This window comes from Podarcis tiliguerta (genome assembly GCF_965153285.1).
Source record: "Podarcis tiliguerta genome assembly, chromosome: 17".
Taxonomy (NCBI): domain Eukaryota; kingdom Metazoa; phylum Chordata; class Lepidosauria; order Squamata; family Lacertidae; genus Podarcis; species Podarcis tiliguerta.
Window position 1 is genome coordinate 30,392,775 of NC_139550.1, and position 22,294 is coordinate 30,415,068.

The 22,294-nt window shown below is 44.9% G+C and overlaps 2 protein-coding genes across 9 annotated transcripts in view; both read right to left on the reverse strand.

Annotated features, from left to right (window-relative positions):
• Nucleotides 1–569: 569 nt before the first annotated feature.
• On the reverse strand, nt 570–7,655 carry LOC310667821 (macrophage mannose receptor 1-like). Of its 3 annotated transcripts, XM_083420783.1 has the most exons (4): nt 7,573–7,653; nt 3,325–3,714; nt 1,818–1,915; nt 570–902 (listed from the first exon to the last, which is right to left on the reverse strand). In XM_083420783.1, exons 1-3 carry the CDS (start codon nt 7,625–7,627, stop codon nt 1,830–1,832), a joined length of 531 nt encoding a protein of 176 aa, XP_083276909.1. In that variant the 5' UTR covers nt 7,628–7,653; the 3' UTR covers nt 570–902; nt 1,818–1,829. The 3 variants fall into 3 exon arrangements, 2 of the variants coding, with proteins under 2 accessions (XP_083276909.1, XP_083276910.1); XR_014506352.1 differs by lacking the exon at nt 7,573–7,653 and having other exon boundaries at nt 3,325–3,785; XM_083420784.1 differs by lacking the exon at nt 1,818–1,915 and having other exon boundaries at nt 7,573–7,655.
• A 3,004-nt stretch (nt 7,656–10,659) lies between these two features.
• Nucleotides 10,660–22,294, reverse strand: part of LOC310667684 (uncharacterized protein) — a 46,293-nt gene continuing 34,658 nt past the window's right edge. For 3 of the 6 annotated variants that reach the window (XM_083420526.1, XM_083420527.1, XM_083420525.1), the window contains 4 exons: nt 21,032–21,094; nt 16,783–17,172; nt 15,165–15,262; nt 10,660–14,236 (listed from right to left, as the gene is read on the reverse strand). In XM_083420526.1, coding sequence (XP_083276652.1) covers nt 15,177–15,262; nt 16,783–17,172; nt 21,032–21,094 — 539 coding nt within the window. In that variant the 3' untranslated portion in view covers nt 10,660–14,236; nt 15,165–15,176. The remainder of the gene's footprint in view (nt 14,237–15,164; nt 15,263–16,782; nt 17,173–21,031; nt 21,095–22,294) is intronic. The other 3 variants (XM_083420530.1, XM_083420529.1, XM_083420528.1) reach the window with 2 other exon arrangements.

Below are 22,294 nucleotides of genomic sequence, written 5' to 3' on the forward strand. Positions count from 1 at the left end.
AGCACATTTAAAACGATTTATTTGCAGCTGTGTAGCTGAGTCGGGGGACAGGATCTGTCCTAAAGCACAATTTCCACAGATGATGGTGACGTGCAAATAAGCAAAATGAAACATTTTACAAATCCCTAGATTCAGAAATTTCTGAAGCTTCATACCAATAAAATAAAGCTGTGCTATGTGCAGATTGTAGAAGAAACAGGACAATAACAGCACACTGAGCATGTTTCAGTGAAATAAGAAAGTTCACATTCATTTCCCAGACTTCTTCAGAACTTGTTTTGCCTGAAAACTTTCGTTTTCTTTGCATTCCGTTTTGACTGAGAGAATAGGGTGTGTCATTTGTTGGGGGGGTGAAATTTAATTTTAGCAGATTTCTTCATTGAGGAATCCTAAAAATATGTTCTTGGGTGTGAGGAATTCAAATCATATTATTTTTGCGACTGGACAACATTTAGCTTGGTAAAGTCTACAGCTGGCAAAGAAGCACATAAACTGTTTTGGAAAACCAAAGAATTTACCTTCTGAAAATGTCCGGTAATGCTAAATAAGAAGAAACAATAAAAACAATATATAATATATAGAAATAATATCAATTTAATTGCAAGTACTGGGCAATCATTTTTAAAGATTTCTGTGCAATTTTACGCACAATAAAAGATATTAATTTTACCCAAATATATTTTGAATTCCCAAGTCATGTTACAAATTTTTAGCACCCCTCATTCAGGAGATGGAAGTGAGCCGGGAAGTGATTTTGGCGGTGCCGAAAAAGCTGGGGGTAGGATGGCAAAGTTGGCGACTGCACCTCACTGAACAGAAGCCGTCCCTCACAGATCCAGATGTTTCCCATCAGTCCACAATTCTTCATATCTCCACGACTGGACTTGTTTTGTTGCCAAGAGCTACAAAAACCCAAGCAAAACAGCATCACATACCAGATACCCCAACGATTCCTCAAAACTATTAAGCTTTCAGTAAAGCAGCAAGTCAAATAGTTTAATCAAATGAAATCATTGTGGGGGGTTTTTTTGGGGGGGGGAGGGGAATAGCCTGAAAACTTGTTTTTCTGCCCATGACCAAGCGCTCTGCCCGTGTAGGGAGTATACCAGGCCACTTAAAGTCCCAAACGTTAGAGGACTGTTTGCTTGAACCAGAAATATCCACTTGGTGGCAGGATCAGGGCTGGATTTAGGTTTGATGAGGCCCTAAGCTACTGAAGGTAATGGGGCCCTTTATATGTCCAGCTGTTCTTTGTCAACAACAAATTGTCGCTGTTTTTTGTGTTGAATATATGCTATATGGTAATTTAGGGAGCTAATAGGTAGCTAAAGCCATTTGCACATAATATGTATTTTATCAAAGTAATTGTTGAACTGAAATACAAATAAGAAGAAGTATATTAATAGTGAAATAATGATTAAGCTCTAACTTAAAATGATTTTGGCAATAACAAAAGTTCCTTTAGAAACACAATTTACAAAGACTCATAATCTAGTCTCTAGAAACTTGCCACAACATGAAATAATAATAGGTGTAAATATATGGTGCAAACTATATTATAACAGGCTAGCAGGCAGAGCCCATTACTTGCATCATAGGAGCCTACACAACACAAAACACTGTTGCTGTATGTAGGTTTTATTTTATTTGGTTTTTTTATCTTATATTTTGGAAATGAACATCCAGGTTTTTTTCCTTTTAATTTTTTTGGGCCCCCAATAGAGTGGGGCCCTAAGCTAGAGCTTGCTTAGCTTATATGTAAATCCAGCACTGGGAAGCTGGGAAGAAGAAAGACTTGGTTTGACTAGGTTGCCTACCTTTCTTCCCTCTCATGCTACAGGGTGCCCTCCATGCCCAGTGGTGCTTAGGGCCCTTTGGACTGGTGGGGCAGAAGGCAGGGAAACCAAGGGTGGATCTACACACAGGGGGAAAAAACAAGTCATAAATTAAATCGTTATAACAAAGGGGGGAAATGCTATATAAAATCATATAGAAAAGTTTTGTGCTCTACAGTGCCATCTGGTGGTGTTGCATGTTTATAACACATTCATAACACTGAGAACCAGTTCTACCTCTCTTTTAAATCAGAACCAGTGAAGGTGGTGAATGTCCTGTGTGAGTGTCTGGAGGCGGTTGGAGGATGGATGGCGGCTAACAGATTGAGATAGAATCCTGAAAAGATAGAAGTACTGTTTTGGGACAGGGGGCAGGCAGGTGTGGGGAACTCTCTGGTCCTGAATGGTAACTGTGCCCCTAAAGGACCAGGTGTGCAGCCTGGGAGTCATTTTGGACTCATAGCTGTCCATGGAGGTGCAGGTCAATTCTGTGTCCAGGGCAGCTGTTTATCTGAGCCGTGCCACCCCCAAAACAGATGCTGATGAGTTTTAACATCCTTCTTTGCTGAGCTTTTTGAGAGCCAGAGTGCCTGCAGACAGAAATGGTTGCAGTACACAAGCTGGGGTACATGTCTCGGGATGGGAAGGACACAAACAGCATGTTTAGGTGTCAGTTCTTAGCATTCTATAGCCAAGTTGTTCTCTTCGCCTTTGACAATGTGCCCTTTGGCACGCGCTTTCAAGACACCCACCTCAGACCCTCTCAGTGTCCCTATTTTCCAGGGATGGTCCCGGATTTACAGAAGCTGTCCCAGTTTCTGATTTGATCCCGGAATGTCCCGCTTTCCCTTCGGATGTCCCAATTTTCATTACAGAAATATTAGAGAGTATGGAGTTATGCAACCGCCGAGCCAAGGAGATAAGTAACTACATGGCCTTCAGAAGACATCTGAAGGCAGCCCTGTATTGGGAAGTTTTTTTTTTCATGTTTCATTGTGCTTTTATATATGTTGGAAGCCACCCAGAGTGACTGGGGCAACCCAGTTAGAAGGGTTATTATTATTATGGAATAAAAAGGTAAAGGGACCCCTTACCATTAGGTCCAGTCGTGGCCGACTCTGGGGTTGCGGTGCTCATCTCACTTTATTGGCCAAGGGAGCCGGCATACAGCTTCCGGGTCATGTGGCCAGCATGACTAAGCCGCTTCTGGCGAACCAGAGCAGCACATGGAAATGCCGTTTACCTTCCCGCCGGAGCGGTACCTATTTATCTACTTGCACTCTGATGTGCTTTCAAACTGGTAGGTGGGCAGGAGCAGGGACCGAGCAACGGGAGCTAACCCCCTCGCGGGGATTCGAACCGCCGACCTTCTGATCGGCAAGTCCTAGGCTCTGTGGTTTAACCACCACCTATTTTCATTGGAGAAATGCTGGAGGGCATGCCCTCCTCCTTGGGCGCTGAAAGGGGGAAGTACTCTGCCAGGACTCACTGCTGCAGATGTTTTGGCGGGTGCCGTAGGTGAGCCAGCGGCTCCAGGGCCCGTTGCGGTCAAACAGCATCACCACCCGGTCAAGACTGTTGCCGTAGTTGAAATACAGATCCTTGCCCTCCAGGGCCAGCAGATCGTGATCGCGGCATTCCCACCGCTGGAGCGGGTTCGTCCCATTGCAGGGTTCCAGACGGACGGTCTCCATTCTTTTGGCCTTGGGTGCTGCCACGCAGAGCAGTGAATCCATGTGAAGGAGGAGGCCTCTGGAGAACCACCCAAAATGCTGCAGCCAATTCCTAGGGTCACAGGGCGCTTGGGTGAGGGAGCTGGGCTCCTTCCTCGTCACACAATGACTGCGGTTCTCATTGTACAGCAAGAAGGAGCTGGGGACTGGCAAGGGGAACAGAGTTAGCATGGAGGAACCACAGCAGCCAGAGGCAGGCAGGGAGTGAATGGACAAGACGAGGAAAGGGACTGAGAGTGAGAGAACAAATGGAGTCAGGTCTCTGCAGCTTCTTACCAGAGAACAGGAGTGAGACAGTAAAGTGCAGGCAAAAATGACTGGCAGAATCAGAGACCAGGGAGAAGAGGCGGTGGAGGAAGATTGGAAGAAATTTAAAGACTATTTACAGAAATATTATAAAATTAATGAATGTTAGAAATGACGTTGGATGGAGGTTAAAGGGTTATTAGTAATAATGTGGTGAAGGAGTACGGAAAATTCGAAGGTTAAAAAGATGAAGAATTAAAGGTATAATATACTAAGATAAAGATAAAGATAAGACAGAGGGAAGGGATTTGCTGATTAAATATTTGAATTGGAATACAGAGAGGGGAGGTGTGGGGAAGTCTGGGAAACAAGCTAATGTAAGAAATACTATGAAAATGGAATTGTTTTTACTTGTTTTTCTTTATGTTTTTGTATTTTTTTCTTTCTTTTTTGTTTATGTGAAAATCTTAATAAAATATTATATATATATATAAAAGAGACAGTAAAGTGCAGTCATACCTCGGGTTACAGCCACTTCAGGTTGTGTTTTCTCGGGATGCGGACCGCCGAAACCCAGAAGTACCGGAACAGGTTACTTCTGGGTTTTGGCGGTCACGCATGCGCAGAAGCGCCAAATCGCAACCCGCCGGGCTTGCGAACGCTGTGGGTTGCGAACGCGCATCCCGCACGGATCACGTTCACAACCCGAGTGTCCACTGTATACCAAGTGGAAGACAAAGCAGGCTAGGCTTTGATAGCCAGTAAAAAGGTAAAGGTGAAAAGGACCCCCGGATTAAATTGGAAAAAAATTAAAGTATATTTACAGAAATATTGCAAAATTAATGAATGTTAGAAGAATATTGGAATGAAGCTACAGGGTTTTAGCAGAAGTGTTATTAAGAATTATATGAATATTAAGTGTTCATGTGTTAAAGTGGAAAATTTAAAGTTAAATTGTGTTAGGATAAATTATAGAACAAAAATTGAAGAAGAGGGAAAGGATTTGTTGAACCAGCTAATTTGAACTAGAATACAAAAAAGGGAGGTGCGAGGAAGTCGAGGAAATAAGCAAATGAAAGATATAGATATAAAATTTGGATGTGTGTGTAAATGTTTTTGTTTTCTTTATGTTGTTGTATTGTATTCTTTTTATTGTTGATGTATTGTTTGTTGAATCTATGTATTGTTTTTCTTTATTGTTTTTCTTTTTATAATTATAAAATATTTAATAAATATTATTTAAAAAAAGGGGAAAAAAAGAAAAGGACCCCCGGATGGTTGAGCCCAGTCCAAGGCAACTATGGGGTTGTGGCACTCATCTTGCTTTCAGGCGGCCGTCATGGGCTGCCCTTCTCCCTCCTCAGGGAAAAGCCCCCAAGAGCCGCACACACGCTCCACGTGGCTCTTTAAAGGGAGTGCTGAGCAGAGCCTCCTGCCTGCATTCGCTCCATAAGACGCGCACACATTTTAGGAGGGAAAAAGTGCGTCTTATAGAGCGAAAAATACGGTAATTTAATCTTTGAAATGTGTTCCAATAACGGATGAAGGGAGCCACCTTTTCTGTATATGTATTGGTTTGAGGAGGGCATGACAAAATGTGTTGATTTTGTGGGAAGCTATCTTCCAGAACATTCTAACCCAGTCTATGATTCTCGGAGATTTTGTGGATTTCCAGTGAGATGTTATTGGCGCTATTAATTTTGCACCTAACTAACAAGTTTGGGACTAATTGCCAGCTCAGATGTTGCTATATTCCTTAGCAATATTCTGAGTTAGGGCTTGGGGCTGGATGATGTCTTGGGGTCCTTACCATACCTGTGATTCTGTGATTGTAGGAGTGGGTTTTGCTGAGCTGGTCGCTCCATTTTTTATAGGACTGCTGGAATTTATCCTATCCTAGCCCGGGGAAGCAGGGCATTTCAAATTTGTCAACTTTCCAATTTCAAAAAATGAGGGGTGATAAAAAGTTGTAAAATGACTCAGGAATCTAAAAGATATTTTGGTTAAACTGATATAACTTAGTTCTGCTTGGTAAATAAAATGTGTGTAAAATCGCATAGAAATCATTAAAAATGATTGCCAAGTACTTACAGTTACGTTATATATTTATATTAGTTTGAATTATATGTTATATATATTTTATATTACCTGACACTTTCAAAAGGTAAAAATTTAAATTATTTGGTTTTCTCAAAGCAGTTTATTTGCTTCTTATTCAGATGTAGACTTGGTAAGCTAAATGTTGTCCTGGCAAAAAAATAATAACAGATTTGATTTCCTCACACCCAAAAACATGTTTTTAACACCCCCTCGCTGACAAAATTTGCAAAAATTAAGTTTCACCCCCTAAAATGACATGCCCTGTTGGGATATTCTCTCTTTGGCAGGCAAATGGTCCCCAGTGACTAGGGAATGTCCAAGGCGGCTTTGCAAAGGGAGCTGCCTCTTTCCCCTACTCCCAGCTGGGGAAAATGAATGTAAGCATGGAGTCCTTCGAAAGAACAATAGATCTGCAGAGTGAGAAGGATGAGATAGATGGGGAGGCTGTAAGGAAACGTACAATTCCTTGTCAACTACTCTAGAGGCGTTTGGTTCTGGCAAAATAGCCACATGCTTGCCACTAAAACAATATTTAATGAGTACTATTCTCTTCACTGCAAGTACGCAGAATAGAAACCTACTGTAATAATAGAGCTTAGACTCTTGTCCATGTTCCATCTGAGCATCTAGTCTAGAATTTGAATAAAGCAGTCCCAGATACATCTATGGATAATCTGGTCAAGCTGTCAGGGTTCTTGAACTGCTCCAAAACTGAGCTGGAGGTCATTATAGTTTGGTTTGAAGGAGCTCATGAGATCTGAAGCTCTCATCAGCAGGCAGAAGGAAAAGTCCTGCTAATTCTAACATCTAGAAACATGGAACAACCCCGAGAGGCGTTTTTGGAACACGGAGCTTCTGACAGAGACAGTAAAAAGCAGCTCTGTCGGATTGAAGAGACTAATTTCCGTTTAATATTAACTGAGACAATAGGTCAATTAATTGAGAAACACAATGATTTGTGATTGGGATAAATAGGGCTGGCCTAAAACATTTTGCCGACTGAGGCAAATGACAAAATGGCACCCTTCCCTTTCCAGAAGCTGACTGCGCTGACGGATGACTCTTACTTCAGCACTCATGATGGGATAGACTTCCCTGCTGCACCTGAGAATTGCAAAGATAATTCTTTACAGAATTATTTGGTCGTCCCTGGAGTCTTTTATTTCCCACCCATTTTGACACTTTAAACATCTGCATACTTCTGGATTCTCCTCAGCAAGCCCATCGTTCTCCCTCTTGTTTATTAGTGGTCCCCTGTTGGTTCCAGTCAGGGGCAGCCCAGCCCATTTTGACACCCGAGGTGCCTTCTGCCGCCCTGCCTGCATCACCACTTTCGCTGCCTGAGGCAGCTGCTTCACCCTGCCTCATGGGTGGGCTGGCTCTGGTTCCAGTCAGCCACCTAGGCTGGCTATCAGCAGGTATATCGTTTTCAAACGAGAAGTAAAAGGTATTTCACAGCCAAGCGCATCACTGTTCTGCAGAGCTTTTGGGAAGTACCAAGACAGAACTTTTATTCTGCTCTCCAGAAAACCTGCACTCGTGCGCCTAGCCTGAAATGTGGAGCTGAGCACCACCTTCCAGCCTTGGGGCAGCGAGGGCAGAGCCAGGGGGTCTTGAGCTCCTCCACAAGGTCCGCCACAACTCCCACAGACACTCACCTGCCTCTTGGAGCTTCCTGTTCTCAGCACGCACTTGCTCCAAAGCAGCAGACATCTTAGAATCTGTGCAGGGAGCCAACAAGAAGAAGTTGGTGCTGACCTTTAAAGCCCTAAACAGCCTCGGCCCAGTATACCTGAAGGAGTATCTCAACCCCCTGAGGTCCAGCACCGAGGGCCTTCTGGTGGTTCCCTCACTGCGAAAAGTGAGATTACAGGGAACCAGGCAGAGGGCCTTCTCGGTAGTGGCGCCCACCCTGTGGAACACCCTCCTATCAGATGTCAAGGAAATAAACAACTACCTGACTTTTAGAAGACATCTGAAGGCAGCTCTGTTTAGGGAAGTTTTTAATGTTTGGTGTTTTATTGTGTTTTTAATACAGTGGTACCCCGGTTACAAACACCTCGGGTTACAAACATCTCAGGTTACAAACACTTCGGGTTACACCTCCGCTAACCTGGATGTAGTACCTCGAGTTAAGAACTTTACCTCAGGATGAGAACAGAAATTGTGTGGTGGCGGTGGGAGGCCCATTAGCTAAAGTGGTACCTCAGGTTAAGAATGGTTTCAGGTTATATTATATTATTATATAATAATATAATATAATATAATAAATATAATAATATAATATAATATAATATAATATTATAATATAATATATTATTATTATTATTATTATTATTATTATTATTATTATTATTATTAGCATTACAGGCTGGCTGAAGGATCAGTGCCAGAGGCTACCTTCACAGTAGCAACTGGTGAAAAAGAAACTTTGAAGGCCCCGGGGTGCGTGTGTCACAGTCTTAGCACTGTTACCTAAAAGTGATATCCTACCACTGGCTTGAAAAAGGAGTGTGGTACTCACCAAGCCTCATTGACCAAGTGGCCATGTGGAACTTACATCTGAAAGTGTCAACAATCACTTTTCGTACCATTTTAGTGCCCCCTTTCTTGGTGGCTGGTTTTTTAAAATCAGTGTATGCCAGGAAAATTGTTGCAAAGAGTTAAGGTAAAGGTAAAGGTACCCCTGCCCATACGGGCCAGTCTTGCCAGACTCTAGGGTTGTGCGCTCATCTCACTCAAAGAGGCCGGGGGCCAGCTCTGTCCAAAGACACTTCCGGGTCACGTGGCCAGCGTGACATCGGTGCTCTGGCGAGCCAGAGCCGCACACGGAAACGCCGTTTACCTTCCCACTGGTAAGCAGTCCCTATTTATCTACTTGCACCCGGGAGTGCTTTCGAACTGCTAGGTTGGCAGGCGCTGGGACCAAACAACAGGAGCACACCCCGCCGCGGGGATTCGATGCATTGTGTTTTCATAACTTACTTTCCGTTTCCCTTCAGCCCCACGCAGGGTAACCGAAGAGGAGAGCGAGTGCCCCCTGCCCATCAAGCCACCCCAGTGCCATTGCCGCCCTCCCTTGGACCTGCCACTGCTGCAGACCACCGTCGTGGCCCGGAGCCGCCCTCGAGGCCTGGAAAGCCCTCCCAGCAACCGCTACGCTGGGGACTGGAGTGTGTGTGAGCAGCAGTTTTCGGCGGGGCCCAGGCCGGGCGGCGACACCGACTACGACGAGGTGGCTGGCAGCGAGAGCGACAACGAAGAGGACAACGGAGAGGTGCCTCTGCCGCACCACAACCGAGCCGTCTTTGTAGGGGACTTCGCCTTGGTGGAAGACCCCGAGGCTCCCTTCAGCGCGAGGCTCAACCTGAAGGACTTTGACGCCCTCATCTTGGACCTCGAGCGAGAGCTTTCCAAGCAAATCAATGTCTGCCTGTGAGCCGTTCTCTCGGGGCAGAACATTGCGAGGCCTAAGGAAGGGCCGAGTGCGCCTCTGCCGGGCCCTTTGGACAGCCAGGCTGTGACCAAGCCAAGCTCAGGCGGTTGATCCTGCCTCCTTATCAGTATTCTTTCGGACCACGGTACTTCGAACTAAGTGGTCCGTCTTTCGTTTTGTTTTCGTATGTCTTTTCCCAAAGGGAGGTGCTTTCGCTGTGACTCTGGCTACCAGAGTGCAGTTTGTAGAGCGCTTTCAACCTCCTAAATTCCCACCGTGAAATTTATTGTGCGGGGACAGGAAGGAAGTGTTTCTTGTTCCTGCGTTTCGAGGAAGAGATGAGATGACCAAGATGTTGTTTTCTTTGCTTGATAATGTGGAATCGGTAGTATTTAAGTAGCACATTTCCCCTCACCATCCAGAGCACTTCCAACAAACCCTCGAAGGTGGGTCAGTATTATTACCCTCCCTTTCTTATAGATGGGAGACAAGTTTGTGAAGCTGTCGCTTGCCAAAGGCTAGGCTCCTCTGCGAGTTTGTGCCTGAGCTCAGGTCTGAGGGATGCCCTTGGCAAAGTGTCCTCCAGGCCCTCTTGTGGGTGGGCTTATCTGTCAGAGGCAGTGGTCTCTGGGCAGCCAAGAACTTCCATTTCAGTTTCCCACAATGCCCCTGAAGGAGCATGAAACTGGAGCTTTCTGGGAAATTAAAACAAGAACTCGAAGCCACCTGGTTCTGATTGGAGCACTGAAAATATGTTTGGGGTGGGGGGCAAAGACAGGGGAGAGCAGGGGCATAGTTTGGAAGGGTGGGCTGCCAGGGCGATGTCCCTTGGTGCATTTTTTAAGAGGGGGCTGCACATTTGGCTTCTCATAGCCCCCTGGCAGTCCCAAGATGGCCCCAGGGCCGTGTTGGCTGGCCAGGCTCCCCACTGTGCAGGAGGGCAGGCAGTGCAGCCCTGCTTGGCTCCGATGGGGTGGGGGGCACTCTGGCAGCGTTGGTGGTGAGGGCTGGGCTGGCGCAGCAGGTTCCATTCACCCTCCATGCCACCCGCCCCCCTGGTGAACCCCAGCCTGCTCCAGGCACCAGCAAACCACGCTATGCTACTGGGTGAGGAGGCTGACCAGTTGGTTCAAGGGGTCTGCCTGCTGAGGCCAGGCCTAACCGTGTTCCCCTAATTCTAATTTACGGTTTTTAAAATGGCTCAGCTTTTGTTTTGACTGTGGAACTGAGTGAGCAGTTCATTTTCACTTTCTTCCTGCCTGAAAGTAGGGTTGCCATATTTCAAAAAGTGAAAATCCAGACAGAAAAGTTTGCAAAATTGGATGCTTTTGAGCTATTTCTGAGCAAAAACGACACTGATGACATCAGCTGTTGTTCATCCAGATTTTCCAAGACATTTAGCCGATTTCCACCCGGACATTGCTTTGTGGCTACAGTAATCCAGGAAATTCCGGATGTATGGCAACCCTACCTGAAAATGAAAGGCTAAACTCTATGAAATGCCCAAGTCTTGGGGGGAGGGTCAAGGCAGGAAACCCCAAACCCAGCTTGTTCCTCTGCCCTGGAAGACACTAAAAGTGCAAGGGCTGGGATCCCAGTTCCTTCTCTGAAAATTCTTGCAGCCCCGTCTGTGACAGGGGCTTCAGTGTGATTCTCCCTCTCGTTCTGCATTGCTGGGCAGCTGAGATTCCCCCTCTGGTGCCAAGACCTTTGTACGGCATCATTAGCGCCCCCTGACTGCTAAATTTCTGCTAAAATGCAGAAATAGCCTGCTGCCAAGTGGGATGTGAGAAAAGGAGAATTGTGCCACCTTGCCAGAAAAACAAATAACCCTGCCCCCATTTGCATCAGAACATGTACTTGCAGGATCAGCCCACTATCCCATTTAGGTCAGTATCCTGCCCTCACAGTGGCCAACGAGGACCTGAGTTACAACATCTCTCTCCCTGGCTGTGATTCCCAGCGACTGGCCTGTTGCCTCTGGCGGTGGAGCCAGAATGTAGCCATCATGGATGGAAGCCATTGATAGGCTCATGCTGCATTAATTTGTCTAATATCCTTTGAAAGCCACCAAGGTGCGTGGGCATTGCTACCTCTTATGGCAACAAGCTCCACACGATTAGCTGTTCACTAGACTTTCTTTGGTCTGTCCCGAATCTTTCAACGGTCAGCTTCGTTGGGTAGCCCAAGCTCCTAGTACAGCTGTACCTTGGATCCCAAACGCCTTGCAAGTCGAACGTTTTGGCTCCTGAATGCCGCAAACCCAGAAGTGATTGTTCCAGTTGGTGAATATTCTTTGGAACCCAAACGTCCAGCACGGCTTCCCATTGGCTGCATGTGCTTCCTGCAGCCAATCAGAAACCGCGCTTTGGTTTCCAAACGTTTTGGAATGCAAACGGACTTCTGGAGCAGATTCCGTTTGACTTCAAAGGTACGACTGTATTACAAGAGAGGGAAAACACCCCCCCCCCATCCATTTTCTCCATGCACAATCTTATACAACCCCCCTCCCAAGTTGCAGCCTCGTGGAGGCTTTGCTCCTTCTGGTTGCCATTTCCTGAACTTTTCCCCAGCTCTACAATATCTTTTCTGAAGCATGGCAACCAGGACTTTTTACACAGTGTTTCAAGTGTGGCTGCACCTTAGGCCTTCTGTAACGGCACGGCGATATTGGCAGTATTATATTCAAGCCCTTTTCCAATAATTCCGCCCCCCCCAACATGGGATGTGCCCCTGTGTGACAGGTAGTGTGAGTCTGACTCTACCTGAGCACACCTTTTTTGGAAGCATCTCAGCTTCTGGCGGTCCTTTGCGGCACCGGCTGTTGGGCTAGTTCCTCTTTCGTAGCAGGAGGAAGTTCTCCAGTGGAGAATGGCCGCCACTTGCTTCATCTTAGTCCGCCATATTGGGCTAGGCCAAGGCGTTCTTCCCATAGGCCTGGTTAAACCTTTTATTTAACAAGTGGGGCAAGCATGCCATGGGGCAAGGTGTGTCTCAGAGGGCCTAACTACATGTGACTGAGGCAGCCCCAGCCTGTGCCCGCCTCCCCACTTGCTGATATGCCAACACAGTTGGCACCTCCCTTGCCAGCAGCTGACACAGAACTGCAGAGGGGTGTGAGAGCAGCTCATGTGCTCCTTTGACCAAATAACGCCAGAAGATATGTGCCAGCAGTTCGTGTCCCCTGCAATAGATTTTTAGACCCTTAGGGTGCCAGGCCATAATCAAGCTGAGAAATCTGAACTCCATTTCACAATCCCCAGAATGCTGTGTGCGTGTGTTGGTTATTTCCACATCCTTTTCGGTTTCCATCGTTTCCCCTTAATTCTGCCTTTGCGATGCAGTTTTCAGCTGATAGGAGACCATGTTCTACAACTCGGGAGCGCAAAGCCATAGCCAGCCTAATGAAGAAATGCGGTACGGAAGATGTGGGCTTTTTAAAAAAAATATTTGTATGTCCTTATGGACAATTAAATATCTGTGAATGTACAAGTCTGGCTGTTTTTGTTTACGTCAATGTGGGAGAAGGCATATGGTATTCACATGTGTATGATGTAACTTGGGGCCTCGATTCTGTTTTGCGCCACAGTCTTTTTTCGCCATTCCAGCACTTGGCTGAACTAAATATAAAACCATCCAACCTCCATACCACAAAACCCTTAATTCTCTAATAGGGAAGTCCAGTGTTTCTTTCTTAACCCAATTAAAAAGTAAACACGCACCCACCCACCGTGATGTGGTAGAATACACATCGCTACCACTTCATTGTGCGGATGGTCAAAACGTGGAAAAAAAGTGTACTTGCATTCACAAAATCATGACTTTGATCCTATATATTAGATGTCATGGAAGTGGAATCTACACACGTTTAAAAAACGCTGTGAAAATGATTTTACAAAAAACATTTTGAAAAAGACATTGAATTTGGTATAGCTCACCATCGCCATCTAGTGTCACATTTGTATATTGCACTTTACAGCACATTTAAAACAATTTATTTGCAGCTATGTAGTTGAGTCGGGGGACAGGATCTGTCCTAAAGCACAATTTCCACAGATGATGGTGACGTGCAAATAAGCAAAATGAAACATTTTACAAATCCCTAGATTCAGAAATTTCTGAAGCTTCATACCAATAAAATAAAGCTGTTCTATGTGCAGATTGTAGAAGAAGAACAAACAGGACAATAACAGCACAGTGAGCATGTTTCAGTGAAATACGCAAGTTCACATTCATTTCCCAGACTTCTTCAGAACTTGTTTTGCCTGAAAACTTTCGTTTTCTTTGCATTCCGTTTTGACTGAGAGAATAGGGTGTGTCATTTTTTGGGGGGGTGAAATTTAATTTTAGCAGATTTCTTCATTGAGGAATCCTAAAAATATGTTCTTGGGTGTGAGGAATTCAAATCATCTTATTTTTGCGACTGGACAACCATTTAGCTTGGTAAAGTCTACAGCTGGCAAAGAAGCACATAAACTGTTTTGGAAAACCAAAGAACTTACCTTCTGAAAATGTCCGGTAATGCTAAATAAGAAGAAACAATAAAAACAATATATAATATATAGAAATAATATCAATTTAATTGCAAGTACTGGGCAATCATTTTTAAAGATTTCTGTGCAATTTTACGCACAATAAAAGGTATTAATTTTACCCAAATATATTTTGAATTCCCAAGTCATGTTACAAATTTTTAGCACCCCTCATTCAGGAGATGGAAGTGAGCCGGGAAGTGATTTTGGTGGTGCTGAAAAAGCTGGGGGTAGGATGGCAAAGTTGGCGACTGCACCTCACTGAACAGAAGCCGTCCCTCACAGATCCAGATATTTCCCATCAGGCCACAATTCTTCATATCTCCATGACTGGACTTGTTTTGTTGCCAAGAGCTACAAAAACCCAAGCAAAACAGCATCACATACCAGATACCCCAACGATTCCTCAAAACTATTAAGCTTTCAGTAAAGCAACAAGTCAAATAGTTTAATCAAATGAAATCATTGTGGGGTTTTTTTGGGGGGGGGAGGGGAATAGCCTGAGAACTTGTTTTTCTGCCCATGACCCAAGCGCCATATCACTCTGCCCATGTAGGGAGTATACCAGGCCACTTAAAGTCCCAAACGTTAGAGGACTGTTTGCTGGAACCAGAAATATCCACTTGGTGGCAGGACCAGGGCTGGATTTAGGTTTGATGAAGCCCTAAGCTACTGAAGGTAATGGGGCCCTTTATATGTCCAGCTGTCCTTTGTCAACAACAAATTGTCGCTGTTTTTTGTGTTGAATATATGCTATATGGTAATTTAGGGAGCTAATAGGTATGTAAAGCCATTTGCACATAATAACATATGTATTTTATCAAAGTAATTGTTGAACTGAAATACAAATAAGAAGAAGTATATTAATAGTGAAATAATGATTAAGCTCTAACTTAAAATGATTTTGGCAATAACAAAAGTTCCTTTAGAAACACAATTTACAAAGACTCATAATCTAGTCTCTAGAAACTTGCCATAACATGAAATAATAATGGGTGTAAATATATGGTGCAAACTACAAACTATATTATAACAGGCTAGCAGGCAGAGCCCATTACTTACATCATAGGAGCCTACTCAACACAAAACACTGTTGTTGTATGTAGGTTTTATTTTATTTGTTTTCTTATATTTTGGAAATGAACATCCAGGTTTTTTTCCTTTTAATTTTTTTGGGCCCCCAATAGAGTGGGGCCCTAAGCTATAGCTTGTTTAGCTTATATGTAAATCCGGCCCTGGGAAGCTGGGAAGAAGAAAGACTCGCTTTGACTAGGTTGCCTACCTTTCTTCCCTCTCATGCTACAGAGTGCCCTCCATGCCCAGTGGTGCTTAGGGCCCTTTGGACTGGTGGGGCAGAAGGCAGGGAAACCAAGGGTGGATCTACACACAGGGGGAAAAACAAGTCATAAATTAAATCGTTATAACAAAGGGGGGAAATGCTATGCAAAATCACATAGAAAAGTTTTGTGCTCTACAGTGCCATCTGGTGGTGTTGCATGTTTATAACACATTCATAACACTGAGAACCAGTTCTACCTCTCTTTTAAATCAGAACCAGTGAAGGTGGCGAATGTCCTGTGTGAGTGTCTGGAGGCGGTTGGAGGATGGATGGCGGCTAACAGATTGAGATAGAATCCTGAAAAGATAGAAGTACTGTTTTGGGACAGGGGGCAGGCAGGTGTGGGGAACTCTCTGGTCCTGAATGGGGTAACTGTGCCCCTAAAGGACCAGGTGCGCAGCCTGGGAGTCATTTTGGACTCATAGCTGTCCATGGAGGTGCAGGTCAATTCTGTGCCCAGGGCAGCTGTTTATCTGAGCCGTGCCACCCCCAAAACAGATGCTGATGACAGTGGCGTAGCGTGGGGGTGCAGGGGGGGCCGGCCGCACCTGGCGCAACATCTGGGGGGTAGGGGGCGCAAATCCACGGGTTAGGGGGTGCAAATTACTTGCCTTGCCCTGGGTGCTGACAACCCACGCTACGCCACTGGCTGATGAGTTTTAGCATCCTTCTTTGCTGAGCTTTTTGAGAGCCAGAGTGCCTGCAGACAGAAATGGTTGCAGTACACAAGGCGGGGTACATGTCTCAGGATGGGAAGGACAACAAACAGCACGTTTAGGTGTCAGTTCTTAGCATTCTATAGCCAAGTTGTTCTCTTTGCCTTTGACAATGTGCCCTTTGGCACACGCTTTCATCCCCAAGACACCCACCTCAGACCCTCTCAGTGTCCCTATTTTCCAGGGATGGTCCCGGATTTACAGAAGCTGTCCCAGTTTCTGATTTGATCCCGGAATGTCCCACTTTCCCTTCGGGTGTCCCAATTTTCATTAGAGAAATATTGGAGGGTATGGCCTTCTGAAGGCAGCCCTGTATTGGGAAGTTTTTTTTTTCATGTTTCATGTTTTATTGTGCTTTTATATATGTTGGAAGCCACCCAGAGTGACTGGGGCAACCCAGTTAGAAGGGTTATTATTATTATGGAATAAAAAGGTAAAGGGACCCCTTACCATTAGGTCCAGTCGTGGCCGACTCTGGGGTTGCGGTGCTCATCTCGCTTTATTGGCCGAGGGAGCCGGCATACAGCTTCCGGGTCATGTGGCCAGCATGACTAAGCCGCTTCTGGCGAACCAGAGCAGCACATGGAAATGCCGTTTACCTTCCCGCCGGAGCGGTACCTATTTATCTACTTGCACGCTGACGTGCTTTCAAACTGCTAGGTTGGCAGGAGCTGGGACCGAGCAACGGGAGCTCACCCCGTCGCGGGGATTCGAACCACCAACCTTCTGATCGGCAAGTCCTAGGCTCTGTGGTTTAACCACCACCTATTTTCATTGGAGAAATGCTGGAGGGCATGCCCTCCTCCTTGGGCGCTGAAAGGGGGAAGTACCCTGCCAGGACTCACTGCTGCAGATGTTTTGGCGGGTGCCATAGGTAAGCCAGCGACTCCAGGGCCCATTGCGGTCAAACAGCATCACCACCCGGTCAAGACTGTTGCCGTAGTTGAAATACAGATCCTTGCCCTCCAGGGCCAGCAGATCGTGATCGCGGCATTCCCACCACTGGAGCGGGTTCGTCCCATTGCAGGGTTCCAGACGGACGGTCTCCATTCTTTTGGCCTTGGGTGCTGCCACGCAGAGCAGTGAATCCACGTGAAGGAGGAGGCCTCTGGAGAACCACCGAAAATGCTGCAGCCAATTCCTAGGGTCACAGGGCGCTTGTGTGAGAGAGCTGGGCTCCTTCCTCGTCACACAATGACTGCGGTTCTCATTGTACAGCAAGAAGGAGCTGGGGACTGGCAAGGGGAACAGAGTTAGCATGGAGGAACCACAGCAGCCAGAGGCAGGCAGGCAGTGAATGGACAAGACGAGGAAAGGGACTGAGAGTGAGAGAACAAATGGAGTCAGGTCTCTGCAGCTTCTTACCAGAGAACAGGAGTGAGACAGTAAAGTGCAGGCAAAAATGACTGGCAGAATCAGAGACCAGGGAGAAGAGGCGGTGGAGGAAGATTGGAAGAAATTTAAAGACTATTTACAGAAATATTATAAAATTAATGAATGTTAGAAATGACGTTGGATGGAGGTTAAAGGGTTATTAGTAATAATGTGGTGAAGGAGTACGGAAAATTCGAAGGTTAAAAAGATGAAGAATTAAAGGTATAATATACTAAGATAAAGATAAAGATAAGACAGAGGGAAGGGATTTGCTGATTAAATATTTGAATTGGAATACAGAGAGGGGAGGTGTGGGGAAGTCTGGGAAACAAGCTAATGTAAGAAATACTATGAAAATGGAATTGTTTTTACTTGTTTTTCTTTATGTTTTTGTATTTTTTTCTTTCTTTTTTGTTTATGTGAAAATCTTAATAAAATATTATATATATATATAAAAGAGACAGTAAAGTGCAGTCATACCTCGGGTTACAGCCACTTCAGGTTGTGTTTTCTCGGGATGCGGACCGCCGAAACCCAGAAGTACCGGAACAGGTTACTTCTGGGTTTTGGCGGTCACGCATGCGCAGAAGCGCCAAATCGCAACCCGCCGGGCTTGCGAACGCTGTGGGTTGCGAACGCGCATCCCGCACGGATCACGTTCACAACCCGAGTGTCCACTGTATACCAAGTGGAAGACAAAGCAGGCTAGGCTTTGATAGCCAGTAAAAAGGTAAAGGTGAAAAGGACCCCCGGATTAAATTGGAAAAAAATTAAAGTATATTTACAGAAATATTGCAAAATTAATGAATGTTAGAAGAATATTGGAATGAAGCTACAGGGTTTTAGCAGAAGTGTTATTAAGAATTATATGAATATTAAGTGTTCATGTGTTAAAGTGGAAAATTTAAAGTTAAATTGTGTTAGGATAAATTATAGAACAAAAATTGAAGAAGAGGGAAAGGATTTGTTGAACCAGCTAATTTGAACTAGAATACAAAAAAGGGAGGTGCGAGGAAGTCGAGGAAATAAGCAAATGAAAGATATAGATATAAAATTTGGATGTGTGTGTAAATGTTTTTGTTTTCTTTATGTTGTTGTATTGTATTCTTTTTATTGTTGATGTATTGTTTGTTGAATCTATGTATTGTTTTTCTTTATTGTTTTTCTTTTTATAATTATAAAATATTTAATAAATATTATTTAAAAAAAGGGGAAAAAAAGAAAAGGACCCCCGGATGGTTGAGCCCAGTCCAAGGCAACTATGGGGTTGTGGCACTCATCTTGCTTTCAGGCGGCCGTCATGGGCTGCCCTTCTCCCTCCTCAGGGAAAAGCCCCCAAGAGCCGCACACACGCTCCACGTGGCTCTTTAAAGGGAGTGCTGAGCAGAGCCTCCTGCCTGCATTCGCTCCATAAGACGCGCACACATTTTAGGAGGGAAAAAGTGCGTCTTATAGAGCGAAAAATACGGTAATTTCATCTTTGAAATGTGTTCCAAAAACAGATGAAGGGAGCCCCTTTTTCCGTATATATATTGGTTTGAGGAGGGCATGACAAAATGTGTTAATTTTGTGGGAAGCTATCTTCCAGAACATTCTAACCCAGTCTATGATTCTTGGAGATTTTGTGGATTTCCAGTGAGATGTTATTGGCGCTATTAATTTTGCACCTAACTAACAAGTTTGGGACTAATTGCCAGGTCAGATGTTGCTATATTCCTTAGCAATATTCTGAGTTAGGGCTTGGGGCTGGATGATGTCTTGGGGTCCTTACCATACCTGTGATTCTGTGATTGTAGGAGTGGGTTTTGCTGAGCTGGTCGCTCCATTGTTTATAGGACTGCTGGAATTTATCCCATCCTAGCCCGGGGAAGCAGGGCATTTCAAATTTCAACTTTCCAATTCCAAAAAATGAGGGGTGATAAAAAGTTGTAAAATTACTCAGGAATCTAAAAGATATTTTGGTTAAACTGATATAACTTAGTTCTGCTTGGTAAATAAAATGTGTGTAAAATCACATAGAAATCATTAAAAATGATTGCCAAGTACTTGCAGTTATGTCATATATTTATATTAGTTTGATTTATATGTTATACATATTTTATATTACCTGACACTTTCAAAAGGCAAAAATTTAAATTATTTGGTTTTCTCAAAGCAGTTTATTTGCTTCTTATTCAGATGTAGACTTGGTAAGCTAAATGTTGTCCTGGCAAAAAAATAATAACAGATTTGATTTCCTCACACCCAAAAACATGTTTTTAACACCCCCCGCTGACAAAATTTGCAAAAATTAAGTTTCACCCCCTAAAATGACATGCCCTGTTGGGATATTCTCTCTTTTGCAGGCAAATGGTCCCCAGTGACTAGGGAATGTCCAAGGTGGCTTTGCAAAGGGAGCTGCCTCTTTCCCCTACTCCCAGCTGGGGGAAATGAATGTAAGCATGGAGTCCTTCGAAAGAACAATAGATCTGCAGAGTGAGAAGGATGAGATAGATGGGGAGGCTGTAAGGAAACGTACAATTCCTTGTCAACTACTCTAGAGGCGTTTGGTTCTGGCAAAATAGCCATGTGCTTGCCACTAAAACAATATTTAATGAGTACTATTCTCTTCACTGAAAGTACGTAGAATAGAAACCTACTGTAATAATAGAGCTTAGACTCTTGTCCATGTTCCATCTGTGCATCTAGTCTAGAATTTGAATAAAGCAGTCCCAGATACATCTATGGATAATCTGGTCAAGCCGTCGGGGTGCTTGAACTGCTCCAAAACTGAGCTGGAGGTCATCATAGTTTGGTTTGAAGGAGCTCATGAGATCTGAAGCTCTCACCAGCAAGTGGAAGGAAAAGTCCCGCTAACATCTAGAAACACGGAACAACCCCGAGAGGCATTTTTGGAACATGGAGCTTGTGACAGAGACAGTAAAAAGCAGCTCTGTCGGATTGAAGAGACTAATTTCCGTTTAATATTAACTGAGACAATAGGTCAATTAATGGAGAAACACAATGATTTGTGATTGGGATAAATAGGGCTGGCCTAAAACATTTTGCCGACTGAGGCAAATGACAAAATGGCACCCTTCCCTTTCTAGAAGCTGACTGAAATACCCAACACTGACGGATGACTCTTACTTCAGCACTCATGATGGGATAGACTTCCCTGCTGCACCTGAGAATTGCAGAGATAATTCTTTACAGAATTATTTGGTCGTCCCTGGAGTCTTTTATTTCCCACCCATTTTGACACTTTAAACATCTGCATACTTCTGGATTCTCCTCAGCAAGCCCATCGTTCTCCCTCTTGTTTATTAGTGGTCCCCTGTTGGTTCCAGTCAGGGGCAGCCCAGCCCATTTTGCCACCCGAGGTGCCTTCTGCCGCCCTGCCTGCATCACTACTTCCGCCGCCTGAGGCAGCTGCTTCACCCTGCCTCATGGGTGGGCTGGCTCTGGTTCCAGTCAGCCACCTAGGCTGGCTATCAGCAGGTATATCGTTTTCAAACGAGAAGTAAAAGGTATGTCACAGTCAAGTGCATCACTGTTCTGCAGAGCTTTTCGGAAGTACCAAGACAGAACTTTTATTCTGCTCTCCAGAAAACCTGCACTCCTGCGCCTAGCCTGAAATGTGGAGCTGAGCACCACCTTCCAGCCTTGGGGCAGTGAGGGCAGAGCCAGGGGGTCTTGAGCTCCTCCACAAGGTCCGCCACAACTCCCACAGACACTCACCTGCCTCTTGGAGCTTCCTGTTCTCAGCACGCACTTGCTCCAAAGCAGCAGACATCTTAGAATCTGTGCAGGGAGCCAACAAGAAGAAGTTGGTGCTGACCTTTAAAGCCCTAAACAGCCTCGGCCCAGTATACCTGAAGGAGTATCTCAACCCCCTGAGGTCCAGCACCGAGGGCCTTCTGGCAGTTCCCTCACTGCGAAAAGTGAGATTACAGGGAACCAGGCAGAGGGCCTTCTCGGTAGTGGCACCCACCCTGTGGAACGCCCTCCCATCAGATGTCAAGGAAATAAACAACTATCTGACTTTTAGAAGACATCTGAAGGCAGCTCTGTTTAGGGAAGTTTTTAATGTTTGGTGTTTTATTGTGTTTTTAATACAGTGGTACCCCGGGTTACAAACACCTCGGGTTACAAACATCTCAGGTTACAAACACTTCGGGTTACACCTCCACTAACCTGGATGTAGTACCTCGAGTTAAGAACTTTACCTCAGGATGAGAACAGAAAGTGTGTGGCGGCGGTGGGAGGCACATTAGCTAAAGTGGTACCTCAGGTTAAGAATGGTTTCAGGTTAAGAACGGACCTCCGGAACAAATTAAGTACGTAACCAGAGGTACCACTGTATTCTGTTGGGAGCCGCCCAGAGTGGCTGATGAAACACAGCCAGATGGGCGGGGTATTTTTTTATATTATTATTAGCATTAGGATTAGCATTACAGGCTGGCTGAAGGATCAGTAGCAACTGGTGAAAAAGAAACTTTGAAGGCCCCGGGGTGCGTGTGTCACAGTCTTAGCATTGTTACCTAAAAGTGATATCCTACCACTGGCTTGAAAAAGGAGTGTGGTACTCACCAATCCTCATTGACCAAGTGGCCATATGGAACTTACATCTGAAAGTGTCAACCATCACTTTTCGTACCATTTTAGTGCCCCCTTTCTTGGTAGCTGTTTTTTTTTAAATCAGTGTATGCCAGGAAAATTGTTGCATAGAGTTAAGGTAACTCTACCTAAACTCTTCCTCACTCTCTCTCTCACACACACAGTGCTTCAATGCACTTTAATGTTGTACAATTGACTATAATGCACTTTGAATGAAGCTCCACCTTAGGGAGAGAGGAAGCTGCTGTATATTGAGCTTAGACCCATAGTTCCCAACATGGGGCACACGCCCCACAGGGGGGCAATTTGATTTTTAAGGGGGGGGGGGAATTTGGGAGCTTGTTTAGACCAAGTTACTGGCCTTTTCGGCCTCCGCCACGTGAA

Coding starts and splice junctions, on each gene's coding strand:
- LOC310667821 (XM_083420783.1), bottom strand. CDS start 7,627: ATGTCTGCTGCTTTGGAGCAAGTGCGTGCTGAGAACAGGAAGCTCCAA. Junction 3,715..7,572: donor CAGGAAGCTCCAAGAGGCAG/GTGAGTGTCTGT, acceptor TCCCCTTGCCAG/TCCCCAGCTCCTTCTTGCTG. Junction 1,916..3,324: donor CCGCCAAAACATCTGCAGCA/GTGAGTCCTGGC, acceptor CCCTGTGTGTAG/ATCCACCCTTGGTTTCCCTG.